The sequence below is a fragment of the Ixodes scapularis genome, unplaced genomic scaffold (genome assembly GCF_016920785.2).
Source record: "Ixodes scapularis isolate PalLabHiFi unplaced genomic scaffold, ASM1692078v2 PGA_scaffold3__209_contigs__length_174095766, whole genome shotgun sequence".
Classification (NCBI taxonomy): Eukaryota; Metazoa; Arthropoda; class Arachnida; order Ixodida; family Ixodidae; genus Ixodes; species Ixodes scapularis.
This window is the reverse complement of record NW_024609868.1, coordinates 92539553-92552839: the sequence shown is the minus strand read 5'-3', so window position 1 is coordinate 92552839 and position 13287 is coordinate 92539553. Positions and strand designations below refer to the sequence as shown.

Genomic DNA, 13287 nt, shown 5'->3' with positions numbered 1-13287 from the left:
ATACCGTTTCTTACTATAGTCGGTGACAGGCCAAGAACGTAGTAAAAGCAAAGTGCTAGCTTTCTGTTGGTAGAATATCGACGCACGCTCAGGCACGTTCCGTTAGCAGGCAACGAACGTGCGCTGGAGGCGGAACTTCTATACCGCACGCTTAACCGGTCACTGGCTATATTAGGATCATTACACGCCAAACGTTCCAGGCCTAAATTCTACCCTCCCAGATTTTATGTTAAAAGATTGTATGTGATATTGATGGTGTAAAAGTACTGTTTACAATAAAATTTGGTTTAACATATATATATATATATATATATATATATATATATATATATATATATATATATTTGACGAAACCTTAACTTTTGTGGAGAACATGCCCCAAGGGGTGAAATCAATGTTCCTTTTTCATGAAAGGCTTGAAACGAGGCTGCGAAATAAACATATCGTTTTTAGTAAGTCAAAACATTTTTCTTGATTATTCATTAAGTTTTGTTACGCATTTTCGAGTGTTTTTAAGGGTGCAGATTCGTTAAGAAATGTCTTAAAAAGCTGATATTCACTTGCTATTAAAAAAAAAGCAAGCGACTACAACAAGGTTTAACGATTACTTGTGTTTCAATATTAAGCGTAACAAAACATACTACTGAAAATAATATTTTGCTAGAATGTGGTACTATGTTTCTTCAAATAAATTGTAAATATTAAACACTTAGCAAAACACTCAGTTTAAAAAAAAATCCTCATCAAGTTGGTTGGCTTAAACTTTATATACTCAGCAATTATGAATAGCATATAATTAGGGTTCCGTATTTTCGGAGTTTATTTTTTGACAAATTCGGAAGGAGTTTCTCGGAGTTTATTTTTTGCCAAAATTTCGGAATTCATTTTTCTTAGGTAGTGTTCTTTATTATTAAAATGTATAGGTGTAAACCTGTGCTAGCTCCAAAAGAACGATGCTTGCATCAATTACTATTTCTTTAACTGGATTTGGAGTTGGCGCCACTGCCATTGGCAATACTATAATTTGTTCCACGACCAAAGTTTCAAACAAGTGTTTCTTTGACAAAGGTCGAAAGCTTAAATTCAATAGACTCCCCGAGGTGGTCGCCAGGAAGCCTCGTATCATCCCATTCTATCCATCAATTTACCCAGCGGCAGCGCTGGGTAGTGTGTTAAAGGGTATAGGTTTCAACTGCCCGCCCCTTCTTCCCCCTTTTATGAAAAGGGTTCACTGCTTTCACTGTTACAAAAACACAACCCCTCCTTCCTCTAAGAAATCGGAACAGTGGCTTTTGTTGTGACCCGAAAGACCTGTTATCGTGATGAACTTTGACGGGATTAGCGGTGAGATTCCCTTTGTCCATGGTTCGAGATTTGAAAGAAAACTAGGGTGACATTTTCTCAAGACCACTCAGCCTGTGCGCTGTCCAAATTTAAATGCTACATTAAAATTCGGAGTTAATCGGATTGACGAAAATTTTACTGACGGATGTTTTTCGGAGTTTTTCGGAATTCTACATATAATCGACACAAGCGAGAAACGTTTGAAAAAGTGATATTTTTAAAACCGAAAAAAAAATGTTTACTTGATCTTTGCCAGTACTGAAAATATTCCAAAATACTCGGTTTAAACTAAGGTCTAAAATACATAATTTACGGTAATATGTAAACAATTACCAAAAAAACAAACAAATAAAGTTCGAATTTTTTTTTTTAATTTCTCTTTTTTTTAGCATTTGACAGATTGCAAAATGCCAAGTTTAAATACAAAAAAAAACAAAAAAAACAACGAAGAGGTGTTTAGCCATAGAATGCATAGTTAACAGTTTTACGTAGTTCAAAATTTAAATTAAAGAAAGCAAACTTTAAAACAAATAATGTTTTTTTTTTTTAATTGAAAATCTTTTTTTCATAAAAAAAATATTTTTTGTTTGTTTTTGCTTGTAATATTTATTGCGCCCCCGTCCTGAGGAAGAGACGCGAATTATTGCATACGTTTGTTAACGATGCCACTGAACTGAAGAGCAGACAACGCCAGCTAGAGACGTTTGCAAGCAGCCGTGCTTCGAGAGCTATAGTCTGGCCACCGTGGATGGAAAGCGCTTCGTTTGGATGCTAGTCTGGAAACCGTGGGTACGCCCCAGCAATGCTCGACTATCAGACGACCTACACACACCAGCAGCAAGATAGCGGCGCCCACAGGCCCTTCTTGCAAACGTCTTATAAGAACATTGGAGCGTCTCCTTCCAGCGTCCGACCTCCATCACGCGCCCCATGCCTTCCACCGTGCTTTGACTGCACGCTCGTGCTCCAGGTGCACGAAGCGCTGAAACTTATAAAAGGTGGGAATATCGCGCTGGAGGCGGGTCAATTGAAGCTGGCTTTTGCTTTGTCGACTACAGCCAGGAGTACAAACGAGACGACAATAGCAGGTAGCAGTGCTGCCGTCTGCGTGTTCACAAGAACGATTTCACACCAGCGCCGTTCGCATTTTTTTCTTTTTTGTAAATGGGGTTATTGGGGAACCATGGTTCATCCATGGAACCGGATACTGATCTTGCCTCAGAGTTTCAAGTTGTGTTTTAAGAAACAATCGTTATATTTTTCTACCTTTAATAGGCGAAATGAGAGAACCACCACAGTTAAGGGGATGGGGCCTAGTTGTTTTTCATATTAGTTCTCCTTTTTTTTTTTTTACTTACCCTCAGGGTCAGAATACGTTACGGAGGGGAGTGGTAAACACATAAAGAAGCAAAACAGCAAGAAATAAAAAAAGACTTATCGTACATCAGAAAACAAGAAGAAAAACAGGACATTTTTGAAAGCAATTGGGTCAGGGAAGGTTGCCGTAGGGTGAGGAAGGTGGTTCCATTCCACAGAAGTGCGAGGGATGAACGAATAGCAAAATGCATTCGTGTTGCAAGGCAGAACGTCAACCCCATTTTGATGATTCTGCACCACCTGAAAACTAGGTTTTCAGGCGGGGCACGATGATAGTAAATTTTATGAAAAAGACACAAGCGAGAAAGTTGTCAACAAAAAGGAAGATTAGACAAAGCTAATTATAGCTTCATAGAGGTTGCACTAGAGGTGCGATGATAGTCAGAAAGAATAAAACGTGCAGATTTGTTTTGAATCGATTTTAAGGATCGAATGAGGAACTCCATGCCGGAGTCCCATACGGAGGCTGCTTGCTCAAGCTTCAATCGAATCAGTGGTTTATAGAAAAGGAGGTTAAGGGATGAGGTAAAAGTACGAAAAACTTATCCTGAGGAAGCCGAGTATCCGGTTAGCATTGTTAATTACGTGCACTATATGAATGTTCCATGACAGGTTAGACGCAAATGAACGTCTGCACGGATTCCGATTGCATGGTGTTAAGGTAGTAAATAGGCTAAAAACTGTGTTACGACGGGACACGCTCCTGGATTAGCACTTGGTGATGTTTAGTTTCATTAGCCATGAGCGGCATCAGTTAGCTATTGAGATTAGATCAGACTGCAAAAGGCTGATGTCATTATCGGTTAATATTTCTCGGTAAACTACACGATCATCGGCACATAAACAAACAGAGGAGGAGATGCAGGCTGGCAGATCGTTAATATATATGAGTAAAATTGATGGACCTAGAATTGAATCTTGAGGAACACCTGAGTTAAAGGTGCACTACAGACGTTTCTGTAGAATTCGAGCCATTGACTGTTACAAATTGACGCAAAAAGAGCACTAAATCCAATTAAGTACGTTTGAGTCGATATTAAGTTTACTTTGTTTGAGACACAATAATTGATGACTGACTTTATCTAAAGCTTTAGAAAAATCAAGAAATACGCAGTCAGTATGTGACCTACGGTCCAGATTGGTATACAGATTATGAAGGAAAGATAAAAGTTGCGTTTTGCAAAAGAAGGATTTCAGAAAGCCGTGCTGATATGGGTGAAAAAAAAAAAAACTGTTTGAGTCAAGGAAGTTGGCAAGACTCCAGTGAACAATATGCTCTAAAAGTTTGCGGGGAACGCTCGTTAGAGATAATGGACGGAAGTTATTGGGGGAATGCTTAGGTCCGCCCTTATGTAGAGGCACCCCCACCTTCCAGTCATCAGGTAAACTGGAAACATTTAAAGATTAATGATATAGTTTTGCCACAATTATAGAAGAGCACATTTTAGTGCGTTTAAATAATGTGGAATTAATTTCATCAGCACCAGCAGACGAGGACAGCTAAAGAGAATCAATTAGTTTAATTATACCTACTGAATCGTTTATTACAGGGAAGAATGGGAGACAGCTGACTTTAAATAAGGATTAGGAATGGTTTCCAACAGCAGAAAGGGCCTTAGAAAACGCGCTGTTTAATAAGCAAGCACAAACATCGTTAGGAACCCCCTCGACGTCCTCGTCGGTTAGTGAAACAGGACAGGTTTCTTTCCCGTTTACAGTATTTTAACACTGTTTCGGGTTTTCTGTTAGCATTAATGGTGATGTTGTAGAAAAAAAAAAGTAAGTTTAGCCTGGCTAACAGCATTCTTGTAGTTTTCGGCAGCGAGTTTGTAGATTGCCCAACGACTTTCCTGGTCTTCCTAGACTTCTACCAAAATAAAACAGTTTTTGATATGGAAAAGTTCATTGATTTGAAAAATGCACAAAAAAATGCAGAATTTTGTTTTCAGAGCGTTTTTAGTTAACACATTCTTTGCTTCAGATCATCTTCAGTCATGTCCTATACTCAAAGGTCCCCAAGTGTCTAGCCCCCAACCGACTTCAAGCCCCCCACCCCCCCCCCCCCCCCAAAAAAAAAAAAAAAAGATTGGGGTTTATTTTTTGAAAAATTTATGCTGTCGTTACCAATATATATATATATATATAATCAAATTTATAATAAAAATACACTGGAATATTGAGCTTCCGGCTCAGCAACACTTCCTTTGATTTCCTTGCTCTCAAGACTCTGACTGAAATACACTGGAAAAGGTACTCTTACGTCACCAGTAACACATATAATATTCTTAGACCGAATCCGCGAGGGTCGAAATTAGGCCTGGACCTTTTGGTGTGGAATGACTGTCACCACGCCTTTAAGTGTCTTTTGCGCATGTGGGAGTGGTATACAGTCAGATCTAAGTCCCCTCTTTTCCTCGTCATCACAATCACTAACATTCCAAGAAAGGGCTACTGACCGGCGCTATTGTTCAGTGTTCTTTGAGCACTTTGCTCACTTTCTGAAGCTGTGGAGAGTGTGCACTCTGGGCTGTGGGCACGGGCTGTGGGTAAACATTGGGACGGCGTATACCGATCAGCTGATCAGGGCGAACGTACGAGTGTATCCCCTTTGTTCTTTGGTTAATCAACGCCAACCAACCGACTCAAAGGTGAGTAAACACGAATGCTGTGGCGCTATACACCACGTCAATTCGCGTAGAACGTTCCCGACAGCTGTTCACGCGGCCAAATTATAAATTACTCCCACTTCCGTCGATCTGAGCGGTTATCACGCGCGCAGCTTGGAGTGCTGCAGCCTCATGCCTCTCGGCTTGTTTTTGCGACACACTCCGATCGAACCACTGGCGCAGTCGCGCAGCTGGCGAGGCCTCACGTGCCAACTTGGATGTAGGCACTGCACCCGAAGGGACGAGCGTTTTGCGTTAGAGAAGCCAAACCTTGATGGCCGTATGTATGCCTGCCAGCACGAAGGCGTCAACGTTTCGAACGTGTTGAACGATCACGCGTCGCCAAGGTCACCGCCTCGTGTCCTCGTTCGACTTCCGCGAGCCGTCTCAGATTTCACCAAAAAAAAAGAAGTTTTTTTTTTTTTTAAATTAAATTGTATTTGGCGAAGACTGAAATGGATATTAGCGACGAGATGTTTCCGTGGCGCCCTCGTTTGGTTACCTTTCGTGACGTCATTACCTTGTGTTCAACAAGTTCGATGGTGTTTGTGATGGGCATGGTGGAGGCCTGAAATCATAGCGCTCTCAAAGCATTGCTGCCAATGCCGTCGAAATTGAAGGTCTTCCATTCCTCTTATTTCCCTTGATGAGACATCCTTTGCTGACGTCATAGGCAGCATTCGGCCAATTGTGGTGGACCGACCACAGCGACGCTTTCGATCCCTCACGTCGACAATAGCCGACACTGTGAATTCAGTGGGAACACCTCCGCTAATTTTCAAAGATTAAATTTAAAAAAAAGAAAAAATAGCGTTTACATACGAAGGCTTGTTGAGAATAACGGCCGAAGTTAATCATGAACACGTGAGTTTTTTTGTGAGTGGTATTCGCTTAGCTTCGTTCGTTTTATAAAAACAAAATAATAAGACTTACATAATTAAAATATACATATTTACTACGTTCCCCTGCACTGGCTATACGTGCTATGCTTTTTTATTTCTCCGGTTGTGTTTTTACATTGCATGATCGGGCTTGTACATTTTACGCGGCGAAGCAAGATTACGAGACAACCCGCAAACGTTATAACAACTTAGGTAAATTAACGTGTGAACATGATAAGCGAAAGTCCTCGCATCGTGACGTTTCGGATACCGTTGTCATATCAGCCGATGCTTGATCCATTAATTACATATACAAATTCTCTCTCGTATGCGCGATTCAACTCTTGTCGATTGCACATATACATCTCATGACGTTCGGGTTATCCAGGATGCACATCTACCGTATTTCCGGCGGAGAACTTTAACAGCATTCCATTATACGCATGCCAGAATTGCCAATAAAAAAAAACGATTTGTTTTTCTTTTTTGCAGAGGCGTTAACTGAGAAACGAGTGACACCACTACAGGAGTAGATTTGTTGCGTTTCAATGATACTTCTTTTACAAAGTTCAACTTAATGTACGGATTCCCATATTGGACTCATCTATGTCCAGTAGGATAAACCTCAAGCCGGGTTCTCAGTGTTCACACTCTTATACAAAAGACAGCCTGCAAACACAAGTCACCGCAATAGCCGTGGTTCAAATTCCGCGTGCCAAGTCTTCTCCCTCAACTCAATGCCACGCGGCATTCGAAGCGTAAATCAGGCGGTGACTCCGGCCGACTGCCATTCGGCAGTCCGCCGGATTTGTTACCCATCTGTCGTCGTCTTTGAATCACTGTTTACCTACAAAGTTTAATGCAATGCAATGCATTTTCTCTACATTTACCGCAAAGGTAGACATTCAAGGCAGAGCTACTAAGAAGGCTCGAAAATAAAAGAAAAGACGTGGCTTTAATTTACATTTGTGTGTGTTGATGTCTCGCATTGACAAAACTATGCGTCCGCTTTTTTTTTTCTTTTTTTGAAGCACTTGAAGCGCGATTGAAAATTCTTTTAGTGCTTGCAGCAGAACTGAGGCTACGCCACCGAGGTATTTCTACAGAGACGGCTCACATTCCGGAGCTCATAGTCGTCAGAAAGTCAGGAGGACCAAATAATTCCTAGGTCTCTGAATCCACTCACCCGGTACTGGTAGGCGACGCAGTTGATCATATTGGCTTTTCACGGACCAGAGAAAATTCCCCAGAAGAGAGATGACGGGTGGACGAAGGCAAGGGACGCAAGCTCCCAGCGGACCCCAGGTAACCGGCAGGCGGTTAGTATGGTTGCACACACCGATCCGAAGCGCGACGTCGTCTTCGCCGACAATTCCGACGCTGCGTGGAGCGAGCCTCCGATAGTTTGTGCAGCGCCGAACCAACTCAGCTGTGGCTTTAGCCAGCGATAACGCTATACGCTTACGTCACGGGTCTCAGGGTCTCTCGTAAACACAAAAATATAACGGACGCACCTGACGGTTTGCCCTTCCCCCCCTTTTTACTCTCTTTCTCTTTCTATTCATTACTCTCCCCAGGCTTGCACTTTCCGTTGTTTTATCCTGTTTAAAGTTTTATTGTTCCGACAACCCACGAAGCCTGACTGAGTTGTATCAGTGATACGCATGCGGTGAGGCCGAAATCAGATAGGACGAGCCAGACGTCTCAATCCTTTGCCCCTTTGGGGGTCCTTTTGTTGAGGGTGCACAGCTTTTCCTTCCTGGATCTCCTCGTATCTTTGACCCGTTATCCGGGGGCTTCTTTTTGTTTTCCTTTTGTTTTCGCGCGAGCGCTTCATTTATGGTGCGCGAAGGATGCGACTGCTAGGTCGGCTTACTAGGCGCGTAGTTGAGCAGCTCAATTAACGACCAGATCCGCGTTGAAAGGACGATGGCTCTCATTACGCTTTTATGGACGCGTATCGGGACCACTGTTTATAGCCTCGCGACGCATGGCCGAAGCGGAAAGCCTTAACGAGTGGACTCGAGATTGCGCTTTAAACGGTGTCACGCATCGTCTGCCGGCCACAATATATGCAAACTTTTTGTTCGTTTTCTTTTTGTTTGTTTGGACTCCGGCCTGGAACATTGAGCTCGCCTTTCCGCTTGCCAGCGCGCTTATGTTTCCTCTCTGTTTTGATGCTCAGCTTTCTTGGCACTTTATTTAGTTTTTTTTTTTCCACCCATCACCTGGTCATGCAAAACAATGCGATAAAACTAAGCATGGTTAGTGTGCTTAGGATTGCAATAAAATTAAATGGAAAGTAACGCGATATCGAGAACGGTTGATATTTTATCCAGGTTTCTGAATGACAAAGTTGCCGTGCGTGTGACCATAAAGTGACTTAATAGGGAGTATTCGCTGGCGGCCATAGCTGTGTGCGCGACTGTTGAGCGCGTGCTGACGGCTTGCTTCCATAGTTCTTTCGCCACGTGAATTCCGCACCACCAAGATTGCCGGTCTGAGCAGGCTATTAATAAGAGCTCGTTCCGAGCATGCGCTCTAAACATCGCCCTCAAATATGGCGTCCAGTGAATATTCCCGATACGCAGGGTCACGGTAGAAGAACAGAAAGCTGGGTGTCTGAACAAAGGCAGAAAGAAGTTCGGGATGTCGCTCGGGATTTGCGAGTCTCCCGGCACGGGCACTGTCGGTTTAGGGGGCGCGGTCATGAAAGCGCGTGCGCGAATAAGGACGGTCCTTCGAGCTCTAGTCAAGTTGCGAATCTGACGGCGTTTGCCAAAAATGCGAGCGAATCCTCGATACGCTCGTTCTGTGACGAGGCGGTGCCCGTTCAGACATCTCCTCCTTCTTCCACCGCACGCACGGTGTTCTATTGCGTTATATGACTATACGCGTTATCGCAGTATTCTAATTTGTTTGTGTCGTTTGACTTGAAATGCGTGAGCGTGGAAAGTAATGATATTGCGAAAAGAAAAGTGACACGCGACGCTAGAAAGCGGAATGGGTGAAGTAGGACGTTGGTCGAAGAACAACGTTGTCGACTTTTGGAGGAAGAGATCACGACACCAAAAAACCGAGGCTCCGTCTTCGGATTCCTAGATGCGCCCGATAACACAAACCAGAAATGAACGACAAGACGTTGCCAGTCACCTCGGTGCTGCAAACATGATCTACGAGGGTCGTTCAAGTTGGACCTGAAAATATTTCCCTAAACAATCGCTGAACAGGTTAAGAACGGTCAAACTTGCTGAGGGCGTTTACACATAATCCTTCTTGAATATAGCGCGCTCAGAATCACGTATTCACGAAATGAATAACGACTGCCATGACAGCTGTAGGTGCTACATGCGCAGCAATTACAGCTATTATGGCGGCAAGTAGTTTATCTGTAACCGCGGGGAAGCGGTGCATAATCCAATTTGTGGTGAAGGAGAAAGCATCGAGAAGATTGCAAGCAAACTATGGGAAACATAGTTTTACGAACAAGAGTGTACGAATGGTGCCAAGAGTTTGGCGAGGGAAAATAGCCAGTGATAAATGAACCGCACAGAGACGCTCGTCCGACTGCAGTTACGCAGCCGAGTCCTTTTGACGCCAAAGGATTGAATCAGAGGACTGACGAAACAACAACATCAACGGTGCCTGCAAACGAGCGTGAAAAACTTAAAAAGAAAAAAAAAAACAAAAAAAAAACAGGCACAGTTGTGTGTTTGTCGAATTGTTTATTTCCTTTTTTTTTAAAATGAAAGTCCCGGTGAGCCCTGAGTGACGCTCGTATTTATGAGGCGGTCTATACAGTTTACATGAGCGGTAAAATAATAATGTCGTGACGCTATAGTTTTTTAAGTGAAACTGAAACACCGAACGCGCTTTTTTGGCTGCAACGAGGCTTTTGGACTGTCTGTTAATTGCTAGAAAGTTACTTTTGTCAAGCCAAACGTTTCGTGAATTTTCTCTTAATTATAAAAGTTGGTATAGGCTGTCAATGTGACATATACTAAGATCTTCATTTGAGAATGCAATTCAATTTAACGCGCGACCACTTGTACAACATGAGGCTTCAGAAATGTCAGCCGGTGAATCTTCGAGCATGTAAAGGGGTGTCAATACGAGAAAGAAATCCCGGGGGTTTCTCCCCAGCGCGCGCATCACTCGACGAAAACGTCAGCATTCTGCGATGCGGCACTGCGACGTCAGCTGCGTGGAGCAGGGAGAGAGGGATGCTTGGGCGGCACAAACAATCCTGGTTTGGCGGCGGATCAGTTTGTTTTCAATACTATTTTGTCGTTAAACTATTTGGTGTGAAATATAGAGCTCGCTAAATTCATCTGCGCTGGTGTCAAGTGTGGAAAGTGCTCAAAAAGACTGCAAACGCCGACATCCTTCCCCCTGGTATTTTGTCGGAGAGAACGGCGAAGCTGAGGAAGAAATTGCGCCTGCTGTCGACGTCACGCACATCCCTGAGCGGATCTCTCCCCCGAGTGAATACCGGGACGAACATTACATCCTAAATAATAACTAGGATGTGTACTTTCCGGTGTTTATTTGTGAGAAAAATCGGCGGATGTTTTTCGGTGTTTATTTATTTTCAAAACACCGGTGTATTTCGGTGGAACGTCTCACGACGAGGCTAAAATCGGTGAATATCGGTGAAAAAAAGCGATTGATCACAGGCAGAGAGTTCCAGTTTTATTCACATGGTTCATACACTTCTTCTCTAGGAAGCAACTATTTCTCACACTTGGTTATTATAGTAGATGCAAACACACTTTCATGCTTCCATCTACACGCAAGGAACGTGCTGCCCTCATGGCAGCACGTTCCTTGCGGTTCGCAACCCGCAATTATGAAAACGTACTCTCCTGTACGACACGGACGTTGGCAGTGTCTTCCAGGAACCACAGCAACCTCTGAATACATGGCTTTCACCGACATCACTTGGCCACACACAACGAGGAAAAGCCACGTGAGAGCCTACCCTCCAATGTGTTAATTTTTCCCCAAAAGGGGGCCATGGGAGACACAATAGGTGAAAGGCGTATGAGAGCTTAGCTTCCACTGCGTTCACTAGACGCTTTTGACCCCCAGAAAGGAGGGCGGACTGGCGCCACCTGCAAGCCATGTATAAACACTGGAAGGATGCAAGATCCACGAGATAACACGTTTGACGAACCTCTACGGGGAAAGGGTTTCGCTAGGTCGGAAACTAGCAACGACCGGTGTTTTTCGGTTTTAACCAGGGCGAAAATATCCAACCACCGGTGTTTTTCGGTTTTAACCGATTTTATATTTTCGTCACCGACGGATGTTTATCGGTGTTTTTCGGTTAAAACCGGAAAATACACACCCTAATAATAACATAATTCTACATTTTTCTGATATCTATTCATGGCCCTCATCAGAAGAAGTCAGCATGTATAGTAAACTTGAGGAAGAAAACGAGAAAGGACGGACAAACACAAACACAAAAGTTTGTGTTTGTCCGTCCTTTCTCGTTTTCTTCCTCAAGTTTACTATCCATACCAACCCGCTCGTTCTGTCCCTCAGCATGTATGTTTTTGCTCTTTTACTCGTATCGCTGAGCCGTGACGTCGGGAGACCGAGCGTTGGAGCATCGAGATTCCGAATGCCCAGCCGAACGCGCAGCCATGCTCGAAGCTCGCGATAGGCCGCAGCTGCGTTATCGAAGGCTCATCGAAGTATGTCATGACTTCCGAGATTTTTCGCGCGCTCTGCTTTGGCTTCTTTAAATGCTGGGCTGCCCAGCAGAGAAATCGAACCGAGCCAGTTGAGATTTCCGCATGCGGCGCTTAGAACCAAACCAGGATCGGAAACAGAATCGCCTCAAAGCACGCTGTCAACTATGAGCCCGCGGCATGAAGCTCGCATCATCATTGTTCTCGTCATTAGAAAGGCAAGTCGATCTTTGTTGATTCGTAATTTTTATTCGCTGCTCCCATCGTTGCGCTGTTTCGCTGGATGATACCTCAGAATGCAAGCTTTAGTGCGAATCTCTATTTGTCGCTGCGGATACTGTCTGGGCCGGCGGGACAGGCATATAAATATATTTGCCATCATGCATGAGAACAGATTTCTGAACTTCACTGACGTGCACGTACATTTATTGTACACCTTTCGCGCTTTGAAAGGATGAACCTTCAAATTTCGATCAACTTCCTCCTTGCCAAAGGCCTGTGTGTTGCGGCGAGAGGCGGGGAGCACATTTCGCGCTGCTCCCAAGTTCCGTGGACATAGTAGACCATAGATAATGGCAATGCTGATAATTCGCGGTTGCCGACGCCACCAAGCGCCCCGCAGTAACAGTTTCTACCGGCGAATGCAATGGCCTAAAGAGCACAGCCTGCGCGAGAAAAATCTCGGAGGCCATGATCGAAGGCATAATTTATTTATAATGTACGCTAGAAGCTCAACTGGCACTAGTGTGCTCTTGCAAATGGGAGCAGACAGCAAGCAGTCGAAAGATGACTTCCATGGGAAAAAGTGAGTGCATTTTCTCCCTGCGCTTGATAATAAGAGCAGATATCACGATAGCTTGGTACATTTCTCAGGCAAGCAGACAAAAATATTAGTCAATTACGGCGTTTTTCTTTCAAATTCATAGCAGAGTGCTAAAACGGCTTCATACATGTATTTATGTGCACTGTCGGACACTTTTAGCGCGAACACAGCGGCGGCACTTTTCATCATGGGCGACGTATACGTGTCAAACGAGCGAAGGGCATTTGGAAAACCAAGAGAGGGCAAGAACTACGCAGCAACACTGAATCAGTAACTCCCTATGCATGTAGCTCATCAAAATAAAGTTCATACCACGTAATATAGTCTGATTTGCAATAAGTACTGCCTTATTCTTTCTGTTCATGAATATGTGCGAAGATACTGGTTCTGCATTCAAAACATCAGCACCAATTTAGTTTCCCCGCTAAATTTAACGGGTAAATGGCGTAACATGACTTGGTGTCACGTCACCTATGAACAAATTCAGTTTCTCCGCT

General features: G+C 43.7%; 1 protein-coding gene across 1 annotated transcript in view; it reads right to left on the bottom strand.

Moving 5' to 3' along the window:
* Positions 1-7947, bottom strand: part of LOC8024086 (bifunctional 3'-phosphoadenosine 5'-phosphosulfate synthase) — a 70359-nt gene extending 62412 nt beyond the window's left edge. Inside the window, exon 1 of the mRNA XM_040502073.2 lies at positions 7455-7947. Within this exon, the coding sequence (XP_040358007.1) occupies positions 7455-7484 (30 nt within the window). The 5' untranslated portion in view covers positions 7485-7947. The remainder of the gene's footprint in view (positions 1-7454) is intronic.
* Positions 7948-13287: the final 5340 nt, after the last annotated feature.